A 26,453-nucleotide genomic window follows, 5' to 3' on the forward strand; every position below is an offset into this window, starting at 1 on the left:
TTTGTGTCCTTTAGTAGTGGTTTCTTTGCAGCAATTCGACCATGAAGGCCTGATTCACGCAGTCTCCTCTGAACAGTTGATGTTGAGATGTGTCTGTTACTTTAACTCTGTGAAACATTTATTTGGGCTGCAATCTGAGGCTGGTACTGTAACTCTAATGAATTTATCCTCTTAAGCAGATGTCTCTGGGTCTTCCTTTCCTGTGGTGGTCCTCATGAGAGCTAGTTTCATCATAGCGCTTGATGGTTTTTGCAACTGCACTTGAAGAAATGTTCAAAGCTCTTGAAATTCCTTCGGATTGACTGACCTTCATGTCTTAATGATGGACTGTCATTTCTCTTTGCTTATTTGAGCTGTTCTTGCTATAATTTGGAATTGGTCTTTTACCAAATAGGGATATCTTCTGTATACAACCCCTACCTTGTCACAACACAACTGATTGGCTTAAACGCATTAAGAAGGAAAGAAATTCCACAAATGAACTTTTAACAAGGCACACCTTAATTGAAATGCATTCCAGGTGACTACCTCATGAAGCTGGTTGAGAGGATGCCAAGAGTGTGCAAACCTGTCATCAAGGCAAAGGGTGGCTACTTTGAAGAATCTCAAATATAACATATATTTTGATTTGTTTAACACTTTTTGGGTTACTACATGATTCCATGGGTTATTTCATAGTTTTGATGTCTTTCACTATTATTCAACAATGTAGAAAATCATAAAAATAAAGAAAAACCCTTAAATAAGTAGGTGTGTCCAAACTTTTAACTGGTACTGTAGTTCTGTTCAGAACGAAACGATTAGAAAATCATTTTGGTTCCAACCCCTGATGAAGAAGCGTGCTCCAGATGGAATGGATGAATGGATGAAGGATGAAGCAGTATGCAGTGCAGCTTGCACGTGCCTATCAAGTCGAATGGGTGTTATTAACTCAATCACCGTCGCTTGGATCTCAGAATAAACCAAATCAGCCTCCACACGGATTTTGACAAAAATAAAAACTTGGAACACTGTGCTGCTGATAAACACTTGCTGTCGTAAAACAAAACAAACTTAAAACTTGTACAAATAACATTGCTCAAAAGACTGTATAATTCACTTTTCGATCAGGGGTTATCTGGGTTGTGGGATTTTGACTAGATAGTATACAGTTTGTCAGAATTGACCAGAATTGACTCCACATCGCTCTCCATGAGGAGTCTGGATTTGCCTCCCTCCCCTACGATTTCTAGAATGTGAATACATTCTGACCGTTCTAATTGGTCCCAGAAACCGATGGGTTGGGCCAGAGCCAGTTTGTTAGAGACAATCCAAACGCTTATGAATTTGTGTTTGTCAGTTTGAAGTCACACAAAATACTTCTAGGATGGCAGATTCTGAACGAATGTACTGTACGGTATGTAGCGATCGATAGAGCAGCGGAATTAAATTCAGGGCGAGTCGTCAGGCAAGATTAGGAGAATTTACGCAGCAGGTTAGGATAATTAATGTAAAAGGTTAGGAGATTTAGGTTACGATTAGGGAAAAGGGTTCGGGTTAGCTAAAATACAAACATTTCCACAGGCATGACAGTGTTGAGGTAATCTCTACTAGCTTGTAATGGTATCTGGCACTGTTTGTCACGAACCGCTAGAACAGGGGTTCCCAAACTTTTTTGGCACACAACCCCACATTGATATAAGAATTTTATCATGACCCCACCATGTGAAAAAAATAATGTAATCAACAGCCAATATTTCCTTTTTTGTTTGAGGCTATGGCAGTCTATTACAAATCAATCTGACATTATTTTTGACAATATTTCAGTCGGAAGTATGGTTAGAAGTAACTGAAATGCTTCAGAAAGTTATTGGGAAGTTCAGGAAAACATCAAGGAAAATCATCAGACAATAATTGTGTATGATCTTCTGTGTAGAAAATAACATCATCATTGGTTTGAATTATGATATTCTTATAAATTCTATTCTTCAAAAATCAATAGGTACATATCATTAATTTATAAATCCAAAAATGTAGCAACTGCTGATTGCCCCTTGAATCAATCAAATTGGTTTTATATAGCCCTTTTTACATCAGCAATACCCAGCCTAAAACACCAAGGAGCAAGCAATGCAGAAGCAGATACTAAGTGACCACCCTAGAAAGAAGGAACCAAAGAGGAAGCAGGCTCTAAGTGGTGGCTAGTCCTCTTCTGGTTGTACCGGGTAGAGATAAAGAGTACATGTTTCCATTAAGGCCAGATTGTTAATCAGTTTATGGTGTGCATGCTTGGCAGACTGATAACCACAACAGGATGGAGCACACAAAAATACATTCAAACTTTAATAGATGACCAGCAGGATCAGAACCATAATGGCTACAGAGGGTGCAAACACATCCAAATTGCTTTTCATAATTCAGGAAAGCTATGAATTTGAATTTGTGATAAATAAGTTTAGCTACTCACCTTTCTGTACACTTCACATACAGTATCAGCCTAAGAGCCCATGCTTGTAATGAGGGGCATTATTAAAAACTAATTTGTCAGCGATTAGATCACCTTTAACCAATATTTAAAAGTGCAGTATTTGGCTATGTGGGTTGTTGTCCTAAACCTAATCTCTCGTGGACAGACTACGTAACATAAATGGTAATGTCTGTCAAAAGACTGATGCGACGACTAAAGTGCAGTATTTCCTGTGCTTTGGTTTTACATCACTGGTTATTTGGATATATTAAGATTGTGTGATGGTGGTGCTTAAAGTGGGGATGGGGATTTCAAGCAATGATTTCAAACAGAAAGTTTTCAGAAGTGGTTGATGGCTTTGGCTGAGAGTTTCCGTTTAGCAGGGTGGAGACTTTACTAGTCTCGTTAGTATAATTTTCCCATTCACCTTTCTCCAGAACCTAAATGGAGCATCTGACGCAATTACACAAGATTTTAGTTCTGGGTTTCCGAGGTTATCCTAAACACACACATTTCTTTCTGAGAGAACGCTGATTGGACTGGCCATTTTCTAACTTCAAACATACATTTTGAAGAAAGGCCAGACTGATACGTGAAGTAAGCTCTATTTATTGAATAAAATCACAGCCCAACTCTGGTAATATTTATTTTTCCTTTATAAGAGCTCTTAAAAACAGTATCGAAAACGATGAGTGTCCTATGAGGGGTTATAAGAGGCAGTGTGTCAAGACGTTGTAAGGCTGGAGGGAGCTTCTTGTCTCTCCCGCTAGGTGGTGATTTTGCCAGGCTGTTTAAGACTGAAGCCTCCACCGGTGAAGCATGGACCGTCGCTGCACTGGGGCAGGATCACCGACTGTCCCACCTGGGCCAGGCTCCTCTCTTTCTCCCTGCGGACACACAAGAGAGTTCCAGGAAATTTGTCACACAGACACTTGCAGACGCATTCCAAAGTTGCTCCGTCCACACACACGTGGTAAGGTCGCCCCAAGCTCTGGCTAATTGATTCTCTGGTCGTCTTCCCAGCTTTTTTGATTTGAGCAGTTGAGTCTCCTCAGAGGAGGAAGGGGAGGACCATCCTCCTCAGTGAATTTCAGAAAAACAGAAATTGTAAAACATTTAAAAAGTTATATTTTTTCAGATAAAACTATAGTAAATACAGTAGAAGTCGGAAGTTTACATACACTTATGTTGGAGTCATTAAAACTTGTTTTTCAACCCCACAACCCAGAATCGCCCATAAGTTAAAAAAAATGTAGATATGATTTTTAGGCCGTATCACCCAGCCCTATGTACAAGGGTTGCGAAAACGCAGTGAGTGTGTGTGAATGCGTGATCCTAATTGATGATGGCCTTCAATGTGAGGTGGGTGATCAGTGATAGCTTCAGTTTACATACACCTTAGCCAAATACATTTAAACTCAGTTTTTCACAATTCCTGACATTTAATCCCAGTACAAATTCCCTGTCTTAGGTCAGTTAGGATCACCACTTTATTTTAAGAATGTGAAATGTCAGAAAAATAGCAGAGAGAATAATTTATTTCAGCTTTAATTTCTTTCATCACATTCCCAGTGGGTCAGAAGTTTACATACACTCAATTAGTATTTGGTAGCATTGCCTTTAAATTGTTTAACTTGGGTCAAACGTTTCAGGTAGCCTTCCACAAGCTTCCCACAATAAGTTGGGTGGATTTTGGCCCATTCCTCCTGACAGAGCTGGTGTAACTGAGTCAGGTTTGTAGGCCTCCTTGCTCGCACACACTTTTTCAGTTCTGGATGCAAATTTTTCTATGGGATTGAGGTCAGGGCTTTGTGATGGCCTCTCCAATACCTTGACTTTGTTGTCCTTAAGCCATTTTGCCACAACTTTGGAAGTATGCTTGGGATCATTGTCCATTTGGAAGACCCATTTGCGACCAAGCTTTAACTTCCTGACTGATGCCTTGAGATGTTGCTTCAATATATCCACATAATTTTCCTACCTCATGATGCCATCTATTTTGTGAAGTTCACTAGTCCCTCCTGCAGCAAAGCACCCCCACAACATGATACTGCCACCCCCGTGCTTCACGGTTGGGATGGTGTTCATCGGCTTGCAAGCGCCCCCCTTTTTCCTCCAAACATACTGATGGTCATCATGGCCAAACAGTTCTATTGTATTTCATCAGACCAGAGGACATTTCTCTAAAAAGTACGATCTTTGTCCCCATGTGCAGTTGCAAAGCGTAGTCTGGCTTTTTTATTGGACTCATTTTACTGTGGATATAGATACTTTTGTACCTGTTTCCTCTAGCATCTTCACAAGATCCTTTGCTGTTGTTTTGGGATTGATTTGCATTTTTCGCACCAAAGTAAGTTCATCTCTCGGAGACAGAATGCGTCTCCTTCCTGAGTGGTATGATGGCTGCGTGGTCCCATGGTGTTTATACTTGCGTACTATTGTTTGTACAGATGAACGTGGTACCTTCAGGCGTTTGGAAATTGCTCCCAAGGATGAACCAGACTTGTGGAGGTCTACAATTTTTTTTTTCTGAGGTCTTGGCTGATTTCTTCTGATTTTCCCATGATGTCAAGCAAAGAGGCACTGAGTTTGAAGGTAGGTCTTGAAATACATCCACAGGTACACCTCCAATTGACTCAAATGATGTCAATTAGCCTATCAGAAGCTTCTAAAGCCATGACATTATTTTCTGGAATTTTCCAAGCTGTTTTAAAGGCACAGTCAACTTAGTGTATGTAAACTTCTGACCCACTGGAAATGTGACACAGTGAATTATAAGTGAAATAATCTGTCTGTAAACAATTGTTGGAAAAATTACTTGTGTCATGCACAAAGTAGATGTCCTAACCGACTTTCCAAAACTATAGTTTGTTAACAAGAAATTTGTGGAGTGGTTGAAAAACAAGTTTTAATGACTCCAACCTAAGTGTATGTAAATTTCCGACTTCAACTGTATAATTGTGTTTTATGCTTATTGCACATTTATAAAACACAGACTAGCCAGCTAGTATAACAGTATTTGGCTAAAATGCTGCAAGCGGTACCCTAATGCCCTGCGACAAACTGAGCACTCATTTTCGCAAATCAATGTTTATTGATACTCTCATTTTAGTAGTGTCTGCTCTGTGCGCAATTTGAGTAGTTGAAACATAAAAAGGATATTGTTCAAAAAGTTTCTTTTACTATAATAGAGAAGTTATGTCTAAATGTGTTTTGGTGTCCAGATGACCGATTCTGTTGGACCAAACCTCAAATGCAAATAGCGAGTTGAAACCACTTGTCAGAGAAGATGTGATCTCTGAACTTTGTTAGCGTGAGAGGCAGGGGGAGAGGGGCTTGGTGTGTGTGTAAACCATAGAGGAAGAGGCGAAGCGAGAGGTTCCACTCTCGCTAAAATCTGTCCAAAATAAGGCCAATGTGTTTCTATGAGCTTATTTTGCACCTAAGCTAGTCACCTGCCTTCCCGCCTTTGGGACAACGACTCCCATTGTTAGGGCGGAGATGTGCAACTCGTCATTATATACAGATCTCTGGTGTAAATGGGAAGGTGCACACAGCACAGAGGAGTGAAGGAGATGAGACCAAAAATACAACATGAGAACAAGCGGACATCATAAAAACGAAAAATTACAAAACGTTGGTTCTTGCGATACAGGCATTTGGAATATCGCGCAAAAACATACATTCAAATTCATTTGATATATCACCCAGCCCTACTTGAACAGTTCAATCAGTTTAGATCAGAAACCCCAGAATGAGCTCAGGGGTGATTCTCGTGGTTGGTAAGTACTATACCAGGGTAATCTTTACCTGCACTGCTGTTCTTTGCGTTTCTGAGTGAGGTACTTCTTCTTGATGTTCTGCAGCTCATGGGCCAGTCTCTCAATCTCATACTTGTACTCCTGTGTCTGGGACTCATACATGTTCAGCTCTGATGACAAAGCCTGGATGTGGGGGATTAAAAGGACATCTAATATAAATCAACTTCAAGCAGCAGCATAGGACTAAACTGAAAATGACATAGCCAGGTAAAAAGCTACTCTGGGCCTGTGAGCTTGGCTCGCAAGCCTGTGCATGGTCCTGCTGTATCTGAAGTGGCCATTTCTCTGCCAGTGGTCAGAGCTGCTTGGAAGTGGAGAATGAGAGAGAGAGAGAGAGAGAGAGACAGGCAGACAGACATCCAGACGAGGGATGTAGAAAAAGAAGATGAAAGGCACAGAGGACCTTGAGCTGTTTTGTCTTCTGCCTCAGTGTCTGCTGGTAGATTTGAAGCTGCTCGGCTGCCTCCGGTCCAGGCTGCCGGGACAGAATGTGCTTCAGCTCCACGTACAGCTTCTCCTTCTCCTGAGCATTTAAGTGGAAGAGATGGGACATTAGGCAGCCAAACATTCAGTCAGGGATGGGCTCTTTAAAAACGTGCACACATCCCACTGGGCACTTCCTTGCCAGCTCTCGACCGACCCATTATCTACATATTTGGATACTGTATCTACAACGAGTATATAAAAATTAAGAACACCTGCTCTTTCCATGACATAGGTGACATAGGACCAGGTGAATCCAGCTGAAAACTATGATCCCTTATTGATGTCACTTAAATCCACTTCCAAATCCACTTCAATCAGTGTAGATGAAGGAGAGGAGACAGGTTAACATTTTACTGCAGTGGGCTAAATCAGTGTCTCTTGGCAGTCTTAAAGAAATCTACTTTGAAACAAAAAATAAGACACCTGTGTACCATGTCACATATAGAGTTGAAATGTACTTCATTTTTAGTTTGCTTTCCAATATTCCACTTTATATATCAGAGAACTGAAATATATCAAAACTGTTTGACATAGAAACACCAGATTTTCAGCGTAAAAAAATAAATCATGTTATTTATTTAGAAATGATAAAAAATAAAGCCACTAGGTCATTTGACTGCAGGAAAGGGTTTTACAGAAGGATTTTAAAGCCTCGAAACAATTGAGATATGGATTGTGCATGTGTGCCATTCAGAAGGTGAATGGGCAAGACAAAAGGTTTAAGTTCCTTTGAACGGGGTATGGTAGTAGGTGCCAGGCGCACTGGTTTTTGTCAAGAACTGTAACACTGCTGGGTTTCACACTCAACAGTCCATGTCCCGACAAATTGAGGCTGTTCTGAGGGCAAAAAAGGGGGGGGGGTTTGCAACTTGCAACTCATTATTAGGAAGGTGTTCCTAATGTTTGCTATACTCAGTGTATGCAGTCCATGCTAATTTCTGAAAGTTATGAAGTAGTGAAACAATTCTCCCAGGCTTCCATTGATTTCTGCAGTGACCCAACCTACTCCTTGTGGGAGAACCTGGTGTTTGGGTAGCCAACAGGATGAGACAGATTTATCTGGAGTTTACCTGTAATAAAAGCTCTTTCTCCACCACCTCCTCACTCTTGGTTATCAGACGCCTCTGTAAAGAGTGAATCTTCTGGATCAACTCATAGGTGCTTGGGTCGCTGGCCTGAGGAAAGTCAAATAAGAGGCATTAATGTATAACCCTAAATAGGTTCTCTGGCTATGTCTCACAGAAGCTAGGCCGAAGCATTAAGAAGTTAATGTACTGAAACAGGTCTAAAATGTTTTTGAGCCCAAGCACTCATAAAATATACACACACAATCACACACAGTAACACACACACCTCCAGCCTTCTCCAACGATGTACATTCATAGGATTCTCCAGCTCCTCCTCCAAGGCTCTGCACCTTGTCCTCTCTTTGAGAAGCTCCCTCTGCATGTGGAAAACCTCACGTCTGTCACAAAACCCACAAAAGGGCATCAAATGTCATGGCATTTCCTCGTCACATATTTCATGACAACAAATTCAAGTGGGGCATAGATTGAAAACAGACTTCAATTTCACTATTTTCATTAATCATTAAAGATGTAAAAACATTGGCAAGCCTGTATCAATTCAATGTTTTGTTAATGGCAGATGTCCAGCAAATGCCACTATGGTAACCTTTTGTGGGCTGCAGATACTGTATCAACAGGTTCACAATAAAGCAAATTAATGCCGATGAATAAGACAGCAATGTAAACTGAGCAATGCAGAAATAGTCCTGCTGCACAGATCTGTGCACTTTTGTACCACAAAAACAATTTAAATAATGAAATAATGTGAAAAGAAAAGTTTTAAAGAATTTTGCATAATTTACAGACATTGATGCGGAGTTTAGTGTGCTGCGCTCTTCGAACGGTGTTGGGTTCTAATTTGAAATATACTTATTCCTGTCACTATATAATAACTTATTGATTACATAACATGTATGATAACTGTTTATCTTTTTTAGGATAGGGGGCAGCATTTGGAATTTTGGATGAAAAGCTTGCCCAAAGTACACTGCTTGCTACTCAGGCCCAGAAGCTAGGATATGCATATAATTGGTCGATTTGGATAGTAAACACTCTAAAGTTTCTAAAACTGTTAAAATAATGTCTGTGAGTATAACAGAACTTATTTGGCAGGCGAAATCCCGAGGACAAACCATCCAGGTGACAGTGTTTTCAATGGGTTTTCTATGTGGATGTAGATTTCTAAGGCACTTGCTTGCAGTTCCTATCGCTTCCACTGGATGTCAACAGTCTTTAGAAATTGGTTGATGTTTTTCTTTTGAGTAATGAAGAAGTATGGCTGTTCAGAACGAGGGTCGAGTCTAGTGTACTGTTGTGGTTGGGGCGCACGACCTGAAAGCTCGCTCCACTTTGTTTTTGTCCGGTATTGAACACAGTTTATCCCGTCTTAAATTTGATCGATTATTTACGTTAAAAAATATCTAAAGTTGTATTAGGAAAGTTGTTTGAAATGTTTGGATCAAGATTACAGATAACTTATTAGATATTTTGTAGTCATGTTGCACGAGTTGGAACCAGTGTTTTTTTAATCAAACACGCCAAATAAATTGACATTTTGGAGATATAACGATGGAATTTATCGAACAAAAGGACCATTTATGATGTTTATGGGACATATTGGAGTGCCAACAGAAGAAGATCTTCTTCCATGTAAGGCATGAATTATATCGTTATTTCTGAGTTTTGTGTCACGCCTGGCGGGTTGAATTATGATTGTCATGTGTTTGTTTGATGGGGTGCTGTCCTCAGATAATAGCATAGTTAGCTTTCGCCGTAAAGCCTTTTTGAAATCTGACACGGTGGCTAGATTAACAAGAAGTTAAGCTTTAATTTGGTGTATTGCACTTGTGAATGTATAAATATTTCTAATAATTTTTTTTACATTTCGCGCTCTGCCATTTCACCGGATATTGTCGAAACGTTCCGCTAGCGGAACCCCTAGCCGTAAAAGGTTATGTTCTGTGTCAATGAAAGGTGAAGAAGGAACGTGTATGGAAAGTTAATGAGGGAGGCGAAGGGCAACAGTTAGTCTTTGATAAAGCAGGCCAGCTGCGGAACCAGGGAGGAGCGAGGAATTCGGCTCGAGGTCCAAGTCAACAGAAGAAGTGAGAAGAAACCTCTTGGAGGGGGGCCAGAGGGGCCCACCCCAATGCCCCTCCTACTACAGTCCTATCTCACACACATACACTTCCATGCCTACAAAGGTTCTAGCATCAGGCAGGGCCATGACTACACCAGTTGAGAGGAACCAATTAATTTCCTGCCTAGCAACGTAGATGTATTGGCTATGTAGATGTGTAAGGGGTTGACCCCGTCTAGTAGGTTAGAAATATTTGTGCTTGTATCATCATATGGTTGAATAAATCTAGCTTGAGCTTTCTTTGGAGTCCAACTGGAATTTGTCTCGATCTTTCTCTGTTTCCCTATGTCCCCCCTGCTCTCCGTCTATATCAGCGTCTCCCACCCTCTGTCTCGCCCCACCACTTTCTTGCTGTCTTGCACTCTCTCACTATCTACCTCTGTCTTTCTCTTACTCCCTCTTCCTCTTTCAATCTCACCTTAAGTCTTCCACATTAGCCACAGTCTTGGCCAGGATGCCCTTCTCCCGTCTGAGTTTCTTGATCTCCATCTTGAGGAGGCGGATATCCTCCACCCTCTGGTTGTACTGGATCTCTCCCTTGTTCAGCATGGACTGTTGGATCTTGATCTTCTCGTATAGTAGGGCCAGCTCATCGTTTCGCCGCACCAGCTGAGTGCCCAGGATATCTCGCTCGCTGATCACCTACAAGACGGTGATGGCAAAAGAGCAAACAACAAAAACCCCAGGTTACTTTGATCAAAGACTGTAAAAATACATTTAGAAATAAAAAATATTTGTGATATTGGCCCTTTGTGATAACGTGTTTGATTATTTTCCATCTAAATGGATACTGGTAGATGACCTGCTAAATTACCTGCTATTTCCTAAAAAGTCACATTTCTAGAATGTTTTACTTGGTCTCATCCATTCAAAGACAAACCTCATTAGGAAGAAATGAAAAGCTGCACCTCTGTCACATTCTGCAGCCACATCAACACAATGTTTTTTGATCCATGTAATGCGAGACCACAAAGGCATGACAGATCTGCTGGCTGATGACAACATCTCTCTCCATCCCCTTTATTCAAATCAGCACTATTTTATCGCTATGACAGTACTATTTGTCTCTTTGAATGGGCAGTGAGTTCTCAGTGAAAGCAGGCAGCCACCTTTCCCTTACCTGATCCAATTCTTTCTTCTGTCTGAGCCGCTCAGCATCAGCATCGGATATGATCTTAAGCAGCTTTCTCTCCTCGGCCTCCTGGTTGTCGATAAACTGCTTCGTCTCCTGAGCCTGCTGCTTCATCTTCTGGAGCTCGGCCTATGGGAGAAATGGAAAGACGGCCTATACTTAAAATTTGAATTTGAAAATGAGGGGTAAAGAAAAAGAAAACACTTTGGGCCTTGGTCAAAAGTAGTGCACTATAAAGGGAATTAAGTGCCATGTGGAATGCAGCATTTGCTTCAAGAAGGAAGGATGGGTGTCAACCTGGTGGTGAGGGTGTCACCCTAGTGGTGAGGGTGTCACCCTGGTGTGATTGAAAGAGCTAAAGCAGGTTGGTGTTAATATTTTACTAAAACAAAATGCTCAATTACAACCCGCCTTTCTCTCATGACTAGTTACACCAATGGGTTCCCAGACTAAAAAGTAGATTTGCACAGTAGTTACTTTAGCCCCTCACAAAGTGAGCACGGCATAGTAAATTACCTTCAGAGCCTCCTTCTCTTTCTCCACTCGCTGGAACTCCAGGTGCTCCTTGACCAGGGCAGACTCTTTGCTGTTGATCTCCTCCCTTAGCTGGTCAATCTGATGGTTCATGATCTTCAGTTTCCTCTTCATCTCTGTGATCTCATCCTGAAAGAGAGGGCGGAGAGTGAATGGGTGATCGAGTGAGTAAAGGATTGACCGATCGACAGACCGGACAATCACCAGCCTGCCTGTCCACACAACTGACTACTCCTATGTAAATCCAACCTGGGCTTCGATGAGGTTCTTGCTGTAGAGGTTCCGATCAGATCGGACCGCCTCGTAGAGGTTCTGCTGCTGTTTGAGCTTGGTCTCTGCCTCTGCAATCTTCTTCTTGTACTCAAAGATCTGCATCTCCCTCATTTTAATGTCCTCCATGTGTTGGAGCACCTGTGGAAGAAAAGAACAGAGAGAACAGAGAATCATCCCAAGAGGGGGTTTAGTTTGGGACTTAATATAAGACTTGGGCTTACGTAACCAGAAGCTGATAGCTAGGTGTTTATAAAAGACAACCTAGACACAATACCGGCATGTTGTAGTCCTAAATGATAAACTGTAATGTTGAAATTTTCCCCACATGTAAAGATGTTTTGTCTGTTGCAACACATGTCCCATATCACATTATCTCATCTTCTCTGTGTTGAAATCCTAATCGATAAACTGCAAAGTTCAAATGGAGTTCCCTCCCATTTTCTCTGCTTCATCAACATTAATGTTAGTGCTACATTACTGGTACAGTATGTAACTGAGCCTAAATCCCTGGGGCTGTATGTATCCAACGTGGATTTAGGATCAGCTATGCCCTTTAGATCACAATGAATAAGACCTGCCAGCACTCTGGGCGCATCATTGATAAGCGTTGTGTAAATTTCACACTAAATATCTGCGTAACCCATTTCTGAAAACCCATTACTTATAAAAAAACATTTCAGATTCATAAACTAGGCGTACACCATACATACGCATGTTTCTCAGTATAAAATCAGCCCCGTCCTGAAACTGTGTGCATGTGAATGAGCATTATTTATTCGCCTGGAAAAATATCACCTTTTATGGTGATAAATAACACCCTATTTGCTGTATAATTTGGAGGTATATTGAAATTAAGCCATAACAGTTTAACCAAAAACAAGCAATGGCACATTTTGTCAAATGTTTTGGAGGTGTTACCACAATGTTTTAATCTTCTGCAGTGACAGCTGCTGTATTGGGCAAAGGACAGAGACAGTTTCTGGAAGAAATAAACCATGACAAATTGTTGTGGACCTGTGAGCAGAACATTTTAATTCAACAATGTTTTGTATGGACTTTTTCCCGCAACCTAAATATGCTGCACTGCCCTGTAAATTCTGAAACAGCGTCTACTCAAGAAATGTGAAATTACAGTATTCAGACAACAGAACTCGAATGAGATTATATTTATATGAGTCAGACGTACAGTAGTAGCCTACACACTTCAATGGAAAATATGAACTGTCTGTTCTACTGTGTGCTTTTGAAACCCGAGGCGCAACATCGTGAGACTTCCGGGGAACGCTTGTGAAACAGACCAAACAGACCAGGCCGGGGTTTAGGAAGTCAATGAGAGAAGTGAAAGAAAATCTTCCTTAGTTGTTAATTTTCTCGAAATCTAAACACACAACCTAGATTCGAGCTAATGTCTTTAGTTGAACATGTTAGTACTACAACCTCATGAACGTGTCAAACTGACACATTTTCATTTTCGTCAAAAACATCTTTATATTGAAGGAGTACCTTTGATTTGACGGCCTGCACATGCGCAGTTCGGCGCGAGACGACCAGCTAAACCCGATAACATGTCTCTATGCATGAGCTTAACTAGCCAACGTCGTCTTAACTTCGCCTACAAGAGTGATCGGGGATTTCTATTGGAAAAGCAGTTTCTGCCTATCTTCATACTGTACTGTCTTTGTCGTTACTAACCCATAGATGTACGAGATACTATATCCGGTCACAGGGATGGCTAAATCTTGAAACTCCTTTTGTCACCAAAGATTTAAGTAAAACGGCTTTTAATTGCTTGGTCTTGTCATGCAGGGCATCCTTGTAAAAGAGACCTTGGTCTCAATGGAACTCCCCTGCCTAAATAAAAGGTAAAATAATTCCTATTTAGATTGCAAAGATAAACTAAATAGATGTTCGCTCTTCTTAGTAACGGCAAAAAGCTGCATTTGTTTTGTCATTATGTTTTTCTGTTGTTGTTTTATGAAAGGCGTGTCAACCTAACCATTCCTCATTTGCACAAAGTACTTACTTGCCTGCTTGCAATGCAATAATTACTATAAGTAACAAGAAGTTGTGCGTTTGCATGGTCTGAACTTTGCGTGGAGGTAAGCACATTCTCCAGGCAAGTTCAGTTTTTATAAATGCAGTGAAAACTGGTGCACGTTATGTTTTGCACGCAAAATATAATACTTTGTACGTACGCAGCATTTATAAATGAGTCCCCTGGTCTCTCCACCCATCCCTGAGTTATCTTAGTGCACCTTGTGTGTGAGGTCGCTGGCCTCGTTGATATAGCGGTCACGCTCCTTCTCTAGCTGGTAGATGATCTTGCGCTGCTTCTGGGCCTCGTCGCGGTAGTTCATGATCTCCTGGTCCAGGTTCTTCTTGGACTGCTCATGGAGCTTCCCTATATTCAGCTGCTTCTCCGTGGCATTAGCTGCCTTGATCATGTTCTACAATGTACACACACACACACACGTGCATGCAAACACGCACAAAACAAACACACACACACAAACACACAAATGTACATGCACAAACGAACACAGACACACTTTCACAATGGGTTATGAGCAGATGAGAGTGTGCTTGGTGCACATTTGTCACATTAAGATGTGTCTAATGAAACAAATCATGCAAAACAAGACCTGCAAATAACCAAACAACATAGGCTATACACATAATGTCATGTAGTCGTAGGTGCTGGCAATGCCGAGGTTGTCGGTTTGATTTCTGCATTGGGTACATACTGGATGTTTGTCACTGTCAATGTTGACAGTTCTGCAAGTTGCTTCAAATAAAAGTGTCCGCTAAATTATATTATTCTCTACATACCTTGTTCAGGATGTCTCTTTCCCGCACCAGTTCGTCAATGCCTTTCTTGTCAATCTCCATCTGCTTTTTGGAGGACTCCATTTCTGTTCACAGCACATGGTTCATGTTCATGTTTTTGAGTGAGAGAGAATGACAGACATTCTGTATACATAATTGATGTACTTTGCACACAAACCACACCACAATGTAACCACTACATTTAATATTTTCAGAGTTACTAAAAGGTAAGAAAAAATGGCATCTTCCTGTCATCTTCCTCAGGGTGGCGCAGCGGTCTAAGGTGTGTGTATCATGTGTGTGCATCCTTGCCTCTCTCCAGGCCAGCGATCTGGTTTTTCAGCATGTCCCTCTGCTGCTCCACTTCCAACTTCTGATCCTCCGTCTGTCGGAACTTCCGTTGAGTGGCCTCTCTCATCTTTGTTTGTTTGGCAATCTCCTGACGCATCTGATTCACCTCCTCCTCCTTCATCTGAGGTGGGAACAAAAGGAGGAAGAGAAAGAGGAGAAGAGCGAGAGAAAGAGAGAGGGGGGTGGGGGGTCAGAGAGAGAGAGAATAGGTATTTATTGTGTTGCTGACATTAGGGCTCCTGTCCAATTTTCGTTGTCTCTGATAAGGGTTCAGGAAGAGGCCACTCCATTCTCAACAGAATTTGTTTGAGGAAAGACAAGTTTACAGTGGTTTGGGCTAAGATTGTCCCTTCTTTTTTCCCTCCCTTCGCTCTCTCCCTGCCCGAGAAATCACTAGCCTATATCCCAGAAAATGAAAACGATCCTGCAAGCATGAAGGGTGCTATTAGGATGCTTCTCGTGTGTTAACATGACATGCTGTGTTTGGCTGCTATGCTGGTTTATCTAAATCTGTCTGCTCCTCAGTTTGTTCTCTGTGTCAGCATTGATGTCATTATTTTCTCCCTGCCCAGACGCTGTTCCTGTTCTGTTTCATGTCCGTGTTTTATTAAAATGTTCACTCCTTGTACCTGCTTCTCTTCTCCAGCGTCGATCCTTACAGAATGCTGACACCACTATACGAAGCATCGGGGAGGTTTTTTGTTTTGTTGGCGACGTCGGGTCCAGGTGCCGTCACCGATGGAACCAGGCATGCCTCAGCTGGCTCGCCGGGCTTTCACGCCTTAGCTAGCTCGAGAGGTTTCCTTGCCCTGGTTGGGTCGGTAGGCTCCCATTCCACGTTATGCCTCAGCCAGCACGTTGGGCTCCTACGCCTCAGCCGGCTCATCGGACTCTCATCCCACGCCACGCCTCAGCCGGCTCGCCGGGCTCCCATGCTCCAGCCGGCTCGCCGGGCTTCTACGCCCCAGCCAGCTTGTCCAGCGCCCATGCCTCGGCCGGCCCATCAAGCTCGCCCAGGTGGGAAGCCGGGTGACGCCCCTAGAGGGGGGGTACTGTAACGCCTGCTCCCCCTCTCCCCCTCTTTGGCGCTCGAGGCTGCCTTTCATTACGCACACCTGTCACCATCATTATGCAATATTGAACTCACCTGGACTCCATTACTTTGTAGATTGCCCCCTCGATATCTGTCTGCTCCTCAGTTTGTTCCCTGTGTCAGCATTGATGTCATTATTTTTGCCCCTGTCCAGACGCTGTTCCTGTTCTGTTCCATGTCCGTGTTTCATTAAAATGTTCACTCCCTGTACCTGCTTCTCGTCTCCAGCGTCGATCCTTACACTCCACTTTGTGAATATGTGCCCATATGTGCTGCCTTGCAATGGTTTGCGAAAAATAGCCAAAAAACAACCATGGGGTCCCATGATTAATATAAGGTTTTACTGGCATGATGTTTCGATCAACATTAGGCATAACTTTGTGAGGGCTCTCTATTGGTGTCTGTCATCTGTGGAGCTTCTCACACACACACACACACACACACACACACACACACACACACACACACACACACGCACACACACGCACACGCACACACGCACACACGCACACGAGCACACACACACGTTGGGTGTTTGTGAGCTTTACCTTAAGGTCAGATGCCCTTTGTTGTGTGTCGAGAGAGAGCTGCTCCAAACTCAGGGCATTCTGTTCATTCTCCTGCTGGAGTTTGGTGTTTCTCACTTGCAGTTGCTCCAGCTCCTTTGTGGCCCGCTCATTGAGAATCTGCGAGGGGACAAACGGCACAAATCAAATCACACATTAAATCTAAACCCCCTACAGCATACATGTAAAAGTTGTATTCCATGTGTGTACGACTGGCACCATCTCTCAAGTTGGTGTTCCCTCGCCAGCCCATCTGTGAAAAGATTGGAGGATGGAGGGGAAGGGAGAGGACCGCTGGACAGGGAGGGCGGGTGGGACATCACCCCTGCTCACGGCCTCACCTTCTGCTCCCGCAGCTGCTGCTCCAGCCTCTGCTGCTCCTCTTTGCTACGCTGGCTCTGCAGGTTCAGCACTTTGATGTCCGACTGCTTGGTATCCAGGTCTGTGTGCAGCTGCTTCACTTCCTTCTCCAGCTTCTCCTTCCGCCGTGTCTCCCGCGAGCACTCGTTCTGACGGACCTGGATGTCTTGCTGGAGCTATGTTGGACAGAATATAGGATAAAAACAATGTTGTTACTAGCAAGTATTTTGACAGGAAGCAGGCACTGGAGTGGACTTACTATATAATAAGGCCCCAGTTAATTTAGGACTGGATGTGCCAAGACTTGTGGACACTCTGTACAGCAAATAAAGCCTACTGGTTCATTTGCAACCGAATGGGAATGAGGACTGAAATTATAAACAATTACAGAGTCAGGTTCCAGACAACTACCAAGTGTATGGCCATAATACCTACCTAATAACTAATGCCTTACCTGCCAGTTAAGTGAAGGTAAAGCAAATGCACCACATACATTTTTTTTAAATGGTGATGTTTAAGATGTTTAAAAATCTATTGAGTTGTTCTCCGTTCAACCAAGAACACATTTTTGTGGTTTTGTACTTCTTCAATTTGCTGTCATTAAGTTGATTAACAATAAACACCTGTAAATGTAAAAGGTGATGTTGGATTTCTGCATTACCTGGGATATGGTTTCCATTGCATTTTCCTTTTGAACCTCTATCTCTTGTTGACTGGCGGTGGCCTTTGTTAGACTCTTTCGCAGAGTCACCACTTCCGTAAGCAGTTCATCTCTTTCCTTGGTTAGTTCCTCTTTGATTTTCAGCAGATCATTTACACTGAAAAACAAATTAGCTTTCAGTTGAAACTCCTCTAATGTTATCGTTATCTAGAGATGTAGGCAGTGCTTCATTTGTAGGCTGAGGATCCGTATGTTCTGCGCATGGTTTTCTTTACCTCCACTTTACGCACACATTTTTGTGCTCACCCTCCCTTCACGTTTCTCACTGTCAATCGTGAATGATAATTCTTCAAGTTTTACCGGTGAAACGTCCATGCAGCATCTTCAAGCCAACCATTTGATCTCGATCAGATTCATAGGAATATAAATTTAGATCTTCTTAGTTATGCACATTGTTGTTTCAAATGTTGTACAGTGAGCGAACCTGTGTTTTGTTTCAATCAAAGCACATAATATTTTGCCTAGCGCGCTGTTGAGTTGTGGCCGCATAAGAGAAAAATCTCATCAGAAATTAGGTGGTGTTTTATGTCTTACAGTAACTTTATACTATGCTATTATATTTGGCATTATGTGATCTTGCAGATATTAATTCAGCTTTGATTGACCTTTATCAAACGAGCACTATATTCGCCAGAGTAGTCTGTTCTCTACGAGTAGACCAGAGACTATGTGTAAGTAGAGAATCCTGCACATCCATAGAAGCTTCGGGATCTTTAGTCATTGGGAAGAAAGGTCCAGTAAAAGTTGAATCCATTCACCCAATGATGAAGATAGGCTAGTGGATGTGCACTCACCAGTAATGGCCGATGCGCTCGTGCCATTATCTCTCAAGATACTTTGTAAAATAGTGTTGTTCCCCTACAGAGTCATTATAGTGAACTTGAATTTAAATTAGAATACTTATAATAGGGCCTATTTATATTTTTATGATGAAGTGCAATGTTGGAGAGATGGAGAGTTGCAGACACATGTCTATCAGAGCAGAGAGATCACAAAAATAGAATCTCAATGTAGTTCTGTGAGAGATACAGGTGCATGCTTCTCTCTCTCACCACAGCAATGGACAAGGGTTGGTCCCAAAACATAGGCTACAATGTTGTACAAACTTAAACCCGGACCCAGCCCAACCCGAATCAATTCTCAGAATATCAAGTGCAGGCTGAAAATCGAAGTTTTTACATAACGTTTTTTAGGGGGCAGGAGAATTAACGAGGAGGCAACTTGATATAGCCTAACTAGGATATTTTTATTTTTACATTGCAAACAGAGGAAATGATTTGTCATGCCATGAGGTACCGAATCCAGGCAAATAGGTGCCAAAACGAAGCAGTCCAAAACTGCGAGGTGCGGGATATTGTTCCGGCAGGATTCGGCTCAAATTAAGCATTGTATATAGGCCTTCAGGTATGACAATAATCTCTAGTGAATTGGTTAATTCAAAAGAAGTGGACAATTTACAGTGTGAGTGTGCACAACTCAACTCACCCATGTTCTTGACCCACGGACAAGCCAGCACCTTGTTCAACAAGTTTTGTTAGATTTGAAATTTCATGTTTCAATGTTTGAATTGTCTCTTTTGCTCTGAGCTCTTTATCGTGGGCTGCATCAACCATTTTCCAAGCCTTTTCTATTTCCTAAAAGGAAAAAAAAAGTGTTCAATTGTACAGTATGGCCATACTACTATGACAAATCTGGGACATGTTGAAATAAAGCACGACTCTAAAACACTGCTTTATTCTGCTCAAAATGAAGTGTGAATATTTTACTCCATAATAGCCTACAACAGCTTATTGGCAACAACAGTAATAACAACCTTCGTCCTAACCTTAGGCTGTAGGCCTATTACACATCTCTGCAGCTACTCATGTTTTCACCATAAAATGCCTACCTTCTTCAGAGAAGTTATAGTCGTTTGATCTTCCTGGGACAACTTCAGTGCAGTAGCAACTTTTACTGAATTGGACACTATCTCTGCATTCAGCTCCCTGCATTTTGTCATCAGCCTCTTCTCGCTCTCGTGGGACTTCTTCAGGGCATTGGTCAGTTTCTCATATTCAACCCGGAATTTGTCCAGGCTCTTGTCTCCCACCAGCTCATCGAGAACCTCCTGGAACTCCTTCTCCAGTGATTCAAAACTGTTCTCATCTGCTTCTGGCTTTTGACCTTTATCCTGGGAAAGGACACACAAACTGTAATCAAGCACTTGTCAAATCTGAGAGAGTAAGCTAATTGCAAGGCACTGAAATTGACACATTATGTTCTCTGTAGGTTTTACTCCTGCAATAACTACTGTAACTGATCTGTTTTCTATTCATCTTATGTGTATCAGTTGCAGTTGATCTTGTTTTTTGCCCTGACTGTACTACACATTACCTGATTGTGACAATAAAGATATATTGATTCTTACCTGTCACAAGTTACTATAGGCCTACTATAGAAATGCAGTGACATGAATAAAAATTATTATTGGACGAAAAATAAAGTTAGCGAAGAAATCTTGACAGTTCTGTAACGTTAACATACTGCAATCCAGAACCAGTATCTATCTATCTGTGCGTTAGAGACCTATCGCCCAGAAAGCTGATTCAAACTCCCATTCACCAGCTCTGTATGCGTTTTAATGTCAAAATACGTTCGTCGTTGATCACCAAATATGGAGTTTCGCTGAGCAACTATCTTAATTTACTCGTTATGGCCGGTATGTACTGTCATTGGAGGTGCTGAATATGCATTGCTTGTCCATTTTTATGTAGACCTTTTTTTGGATGTGCATACCGGCCTTTAATTAATATAGTTGCTCCACGAAACTTCATATTTGGCGATCAACGAAAGTATTTTGATTTAGGCCGAACGCTTGCAGAGCTGCCGCTGGTGAATGTAGTTTGAATCGGATTGGGAGCTTTCTGCACACACAGTGTAGAGACAGTCACGATACAGTAGGTGATTATTCACTAGTCACCAACTTGACGCAAGAAAACGGACTGAAGTTTTCCAACAAGAAAGGCTTGTGTTTGTTATCCTTTGCTAAACATTTTGCTGCGGTGTTCACTAATGAATACTACCTAGCGGAAGACAAAGTTAGCTAACGTACAGTAATTTAGCACCTGTTGCACTGTTGCTTTTGTTTTGGCAAAACAAAACGTAGCGTTAGCTATCTAGCTAGGTATACAAACCAGCACAACTTACCTCCATGTTTCCTGTGCCGTTAGTCAAAAGCGCTTAGTTGTAATAGACAAGATTGTAATTTCCAAATGTCTGCGACTCATTTGTTAGGAAACTGACAGCTGGCTAGCTCCAGTAGCTAAGCTATCGCTCTGCATGTTGTTCATTCATACACTCCAAGGAAACGCGTCCCGTTACCAGGCAACGACTGCCCGTTCTCTGGGTTCGCGCGGGTGGGGCATGAGGATGATGATTTGAGCCTGCCCTGGGACAAAATTACTTTAATACGTTTCAACTAACTTCACTTTGTATTATCCACATGTTTTGTTATGAACATCAATAAGCACTCATTGTAACTTAGAAATATATACTGTAGCGACCCGCACAGACAGCTGTGTGTTATGTGTTAGGCTAGTAGGTGGTTGTGTTGTACTGACCAGTACCCAGTGTTCGCGGGGTCCGACATGCCAATCAACCTGCTATCTGCCAATCACGGGAATGCCTGGAATGTTCTGATGCCGGGCATCCTGGCGGTTGGCGGAGTGGCGTGGAGGGGGGTTGGGCAGGGGGATGTAGCATTGGAAGTTAAGAACAGGTTTAGCCTTTGTTCTCCCTCTTTACGTCTGGGCTTCACAAGAGAAGGTCACGATTGGCTTGTGGGTTATCTGTCATTTATTTGGCGTGTGCTACGGCCCAAACAGTAGCATGTGTAAAGTTGGTTTAATAAACCGTCAACTCGCAAACTCAAGCCTCTGTCTGCACAATTGTTCATTTATGATCTTGTCAGGTCATTACAATACGTTGTTTTACCGTGGTAAAACGTTTATTTGATATTCAATATTCGCCGGACATTCGAGCCTTCAAAGTCACAGACCTCAGATTAGGCTCTTCATGAAGGAAAAAAAGGTGTACATCATTGCTCAGGTCTTTTCCCAATTCTGAACCGAGTTTAGTAATCACATGGCTACGGTGTACGCATCCTACAGCACAGTCGATGCAACTATACTGAACAAAAATATAAACACAATATGCAACAATTTCAAAGATTTCACTGAGTTACAGTTCATATAAGGAAATCAGTCAGTTGAAATAAATTCATTAGGCCCTAAACTATGGATTTCACGTGACTGGGAATACAGATATCCATCTGTTGGTCACATATACATTAAAAGAAAAAGGAAGCCATGTGGATCAGAAGTAAAAATGGCAGTATCTGGTGTGACCACCATTTGCCTCATGCAGTGCAACACATCTTCTTTGCATAGAGTTGATCAGGATGTGGATTGTGGCGGGAACTGGAACACGTTGTCATACATGTCACCCAGAGCATCCCAGACATGCTCAATGGGTGACATGTCTGGTGAGTATGCAGGCCGTGGAAGAACTGAGACATTTTCAGCTTCCAGGAATTGTGTACAGATCCTTGCGACATTGTGCCGTGCATTATCATACTGAAATATGAGGTGATGGCAGCAGATGAATGGCACGACAATGGGCCTCAGGATCTCGTCACGGTATCTCTGTGCATTTAAATTGCCATCGATAAAATGCAATTGTGTTCGTTGTCCATAGTTTATGCCTGCCCATACCATAACCCCACCGCCACCATGGGGCACTCTGTTCACAATGTTGATATCAGCAAACCGCTCACTCACACAACGCCATACACGTGGTCTTTGATTGTGAGGCCGGTTGGGCATACTGCCAAATTCTCTAAAACAACGTTGGAAGCGGATTATGGTAGAGAAATTAGCATTCAATTCTCTGGCAACAGCTCTTGTGGACATTCCTGCAGTCACGATGTCAAATGGGGCGGCAGGTAGCCTAGTGGTTCGATCTTGAAAGGTTGCAAGATCGAATCCCTGAGCTGACAAGGTAAAAATCTGTCGTTTTGCCCCTGAACAAGGCAGTTAACCCACTGTTCCTAGGCCGTCATTGAAAATAAGAATTTGTTCTTAACTGACTTGCCTAGTTAAATAAAGGTAAAATAAAATTGAATGCTCCCTCAAATTTTGAGACATCTGTGGCATTGTGTTGTGTGACAAATCTGCACATTTTAGAATGGCCTTTTATTGTCCCCAGCACAAGGTGCACCTGTGTAATGATCATGCTGTTTAACCAGCTTCTTGATATTACACACCGCTTTTTGTGCAAATGAAACATTTCTGGGATATTTTATTTCATGAAACATGGGACAGACACTTCACATGTTACGTTTATATCTTTTTTTTCAGTGTAGTTAGGGACCGTCAACAAAGTGCAAGATCACAATATTACATTTCAATAACCCTTTGACCACATCACCCTAGCCATTGACAGGGAAGAGAACATTTAAGCCAAGTGCAGTCAAAAATGTGATTTTCCTGTGTTTTATATATATTTCCACACTATGAGGTTGGAATAATACTGTGAAATTGTGAAAGTGATGATAATCCTATTTTAGTGTAAGAGATGTTTGAAAAGGCTGTGACAACACCAGGCAGTAAATTAGTCAATAGACCAATAAGAAAGAAAATTCCAAACCTCTCTGCCAATGACAGCTAGTTTTCAGTTTTCCGCTTCCCACTCAGACCACTCCCAGACAGTCTTGGCAAAGTTCTTGCTTGAGAAATTGCTCTTTGCTTAGATGCTATTTTAGTTTATTTTTGACCATTTTAATGGAAAACAATCACAGTAAGGTACTTCCTTGTTACCTAGAAATTATTTGATATTGATATAAAAATGGCTGCATTGGACCTTTAAGGTTTAAAGTAAATGTCCTGCTATTCTACACATTTGCCATGTTGCGTAGAGAAAATGTTGTAGTTTTAAAGCAAGTTTTCTGCAAATCTACACATTTTGCCATGGGGATTTTTGCCGTTTTAAAGCTAATTTCCTGAAATTCTACACATTTTGCCATGACTATTGCCATGTTAATATGATATTGCACCTGTACATAGCCCATCTATAATTTATCCCAAACAACTACCTCTCCCCCTACTGTATTTATTTATTTATTTATTTATTTTGCTCCTTTGCACCACATTATTTCTACCTCTACTTTGCACATTCTTCCACTGCAAATCTACCATTCCAGTGTTTTACTTGCTATATTGTATTTACTTCGCCACCATGGCCTTTTTTTTTGTTTTGTTTTTTGCCTTTACCTCCCTTATCTCACCTCATTTGCTCACATTGTATATAGACTTATTTTTCTACTGTATTATTGACTGTATGCTTGTTTTACTCCATGTGTAACTCTGTGTTGTTGTATGTGTCGAACTGCTTTGCTTTATCTTGGCCAGGTCGCAATTGTAAATGAGAACTTGTTCTCAACTTGCCTACCTGGTTAAATAAAGGTGAAATAAATAAATAAATAAAAATATCTGAGTAAGAGTGAGTAGCAAAATCAATGGGGGCCCGCTGGAAGTCAGGGCCGCTGGAAACATACCCTTCATGTCCGGTCGGTAATTCGGCCGTGATTAGATAGCTGGCTAGACTAACTTAACAATTCATCTTTTTTTTAGCAGACATGGGCTAATTAAGTGACTGATGCACAACCACATTTTTAAATTGCACCTTGTGTATTCTATTATTCTAACTCTCAACAGTAAGTTGAGACCTCGACTGAGTTTCGCTTACATCACTTATGTCTATGGCCAGCCCTGACATCGCCTAGAAACTTCAAACCAACTTTAAACTGTTCAGAAGGGAGAGACACATGCTGAACATCCTTTGTTCTTATTTCATAAGAATTTTTATATTCAAAGTTTGGTTTTACATTTTAATTGCCCCACCATGTGACCTAGACACCTCAAACCAAATTTGGACTGTTTACAGGATAGGGACACACATTGCACACAATTTGGTTTTCCCATAAAGCCCTTACACAATTTTATACAAAGATTTGGTTTTCCCATAAAGCCCTTACACAATTATATACAAATTTCAATAGCTCTTTCACCACGTGATTTAGAAACCTCTATTCACCTTTATATTATTTCTTATATAGAGGCATGCTGCACACCATTTAGTTTTGACAATAATATATATTTTTTAATCACTTTTTAATATGCAATAGCTCCTTCACCACATGACCTAGACACATCGAACAACAACCCTAAGCACACAGCTAAGACAACGCAGGAGTGGTTTTGGGACAAGTCTCTGAATGTCCTTGAGTGGCCCAGCCAGAGCCCGGACTTGAACCCGATCGAACATCTCTAGAGAGACCTGAAAATTGCTGTGCACCGACGCTCACCATCCAACATGACAGAGCTTCAGAGGATCTGCAGAAAAGAATGGGAGAAACTGCCCAAATACAGGTGTGCCAAGCTTGTAGCGTCATACAGAAGAAGACTCGAGGTTGTAATCGCTGCCAAATGTGCTTCAACAAAGTACTGAGTAAAGGGTCTGAATGCTTTTGTAAATGTGATATTTTTCTATTTTTTTTTTTATAAATTTGGGGTATTGTGTGTAGATTGATGAGGGGGGAAAACAATTTAATCAATTTTAGAATAAGGCTGTAACGTAACAAAATGTGGAAAAACTCAAGGGGTCTGAATACTTTCCGAATGCACTGTATAAGACAGATATTTAGAATTCAATCTTGTCTTTGTTATTCACATTTGAAGATTTCAAATGGCTGTCCAGGTATAAAATAAACTGGACAAAATCAGCGTTAATGTTGCTTAATGAAGTGGCCAAGAAAGTACAGCAGTAAAAAAAAAATAGGTTTGGAAATTGGTTTGATATTCGGAGTTAGCTCATCAATACCTCTTCGACGGGTGGTTTTAGGATGATTGATCAAATTTTCAATAGCTTCCAGTCCAAATGACATATACAGTCTGAAGTTTACATACACTTAGGTTGGAGTCAATAAAACTAGTTTACTAGTTTACTAACCACTCCACAAATTTATTGTTAACAAACTATAGTTTTGGCAAGTCGGTTGGACATCTACTTTGTGCATGACACAAGTAATTTTTCCAACAATTGTTTACAGACTGATTATTTAACTTATTATTCACTGTATCACAATTCCAGTGGGTCAGAAGTTTACATACACTAGGTTGACTGTGCCGTTAAACAGCTTGGACAATTCCAGAAAATGATGTCATGGCTTTAGAAGCTTCTGATAGGCTAATTGACATAATTTGAGTCAATTGGAGGTGTACCTGTGGATGTATTTCAAGGCCTACCTCCAAACTCAGTGCCTCTTTGCTTGACATCATGTGAAAATCAAAATAAATCAGCCATGACCTCAGAAAAAAATTGTTGACCTCCACAAGTCTGGTTCATCCTTGAGAGCAATTTCCAAACGCCTGAAGGTACCACGTTCATCTGTACAAACAATAGTACACAAGTATAAACACCATGGGACCATGCAGCCGTCATACCGCTCAGAAAGGAGACACGTTCTGTCTCCTAGAGATGAATGTACTTTGGTGCAAAAAATGCAAATCAATCCCAGAACAACAGCAAAGGACCTTGTGA

The 26,453-nt window shown here is 41.5% G+C and overlaps 1 protein-coding gene across 1 annotated transcript in view; it reads right to left on the reverse strand.

Moving 5' to 3' along the window:
* Positions 1 to 3,202: 3,202 nt before the first annotated feature.
* Positions 3,203 to 26,453, reverse strand: part of cfap58 (cilia and flagella associated protein 58) — a 33,731-nt gene continuing 10,480 nt past the window's right edge. Inside the window, exons 2-18 of the mRNA XM_038966272.1 lie at positions 19,705 to 20,005; positions 19,302 to 19,450; positions 17,757 to 17,913; positions 17,077 to 17,271; positions 16,718 to 16,855; positions 15,038 to 15,197; positions 14,729 to 14,811; positions 14,155 to 14,346; positions 11,876 to 12,037; positions 11,609 to 11,755; positions 11,081 to 11,221; positions 10,379 to 10,602; positions 8,107 to 8,218; positions 7,824 to 7,928; positions 6,671 to 6,790; positions 6,257 to 6,390; positions 3,203 to 3,333 (exon numbers count right to left, since the gene is read on the reverse strand). Of these exons, the coding sequence (XP_038822200.1) occupies positions 3,213 to 3,333; positions 6,257 to 6,390; positions 6,671 to 6,790; positions 7,824 to 7,928; positions 8,107 to 8,218; positions 10,379 to 10,602; positions 11,081 to 11,221; positions 11,609 to 11,755; positions 11,876 to 12,037; positions 14,155 to 14,346; positions 14,729 to 14,811; positions 15,038 to 15,197; positions 16,718 to 16,855; positions 17,077 to 17,271; positions 17,757 to 17,913; positions 19,302 to 19,450; positions 19,705 to 20,005 (2,641 nt within the window). The 3' untranslated portion in view covers positions 3,203 to 3,212. The remainder of the gene's footprint in view (positions 3,334 to 6,256; positions 6,391 to 6,670; positions 6,791 to 7,823; positions 7,929 to 8,106; positions 8,219 to 10,378; positions 10,603 to 11,080; positions 11,222 to 11,608; positions 11,756 to 11,875; positions 12,038 to 14,154; positions 14,347 to 14,728; positions 14,812 to 15,037; positions 15,198 to 16,717; positions 16,856 to 17,076; positions 17,272 to 17,756; positions 17,914 to 19,301; positions 19,451 to 19,704; positions 20,006 to 26,453) is intronic.

This window comes from Salvelinus namaycush, chromosome 2 (assembly GCF_016432855.1).
Source record: "Salvelinus namaycush isolate Seneca chromosome 2, SaNama_1.0, whole genome shotgun sequence".
NCBI lineage: Eukaryota > Metazoa > Chordata > Actinopteri > Salmoniformes > Salmonidae > Salvelinus > Salvelinus namaycush.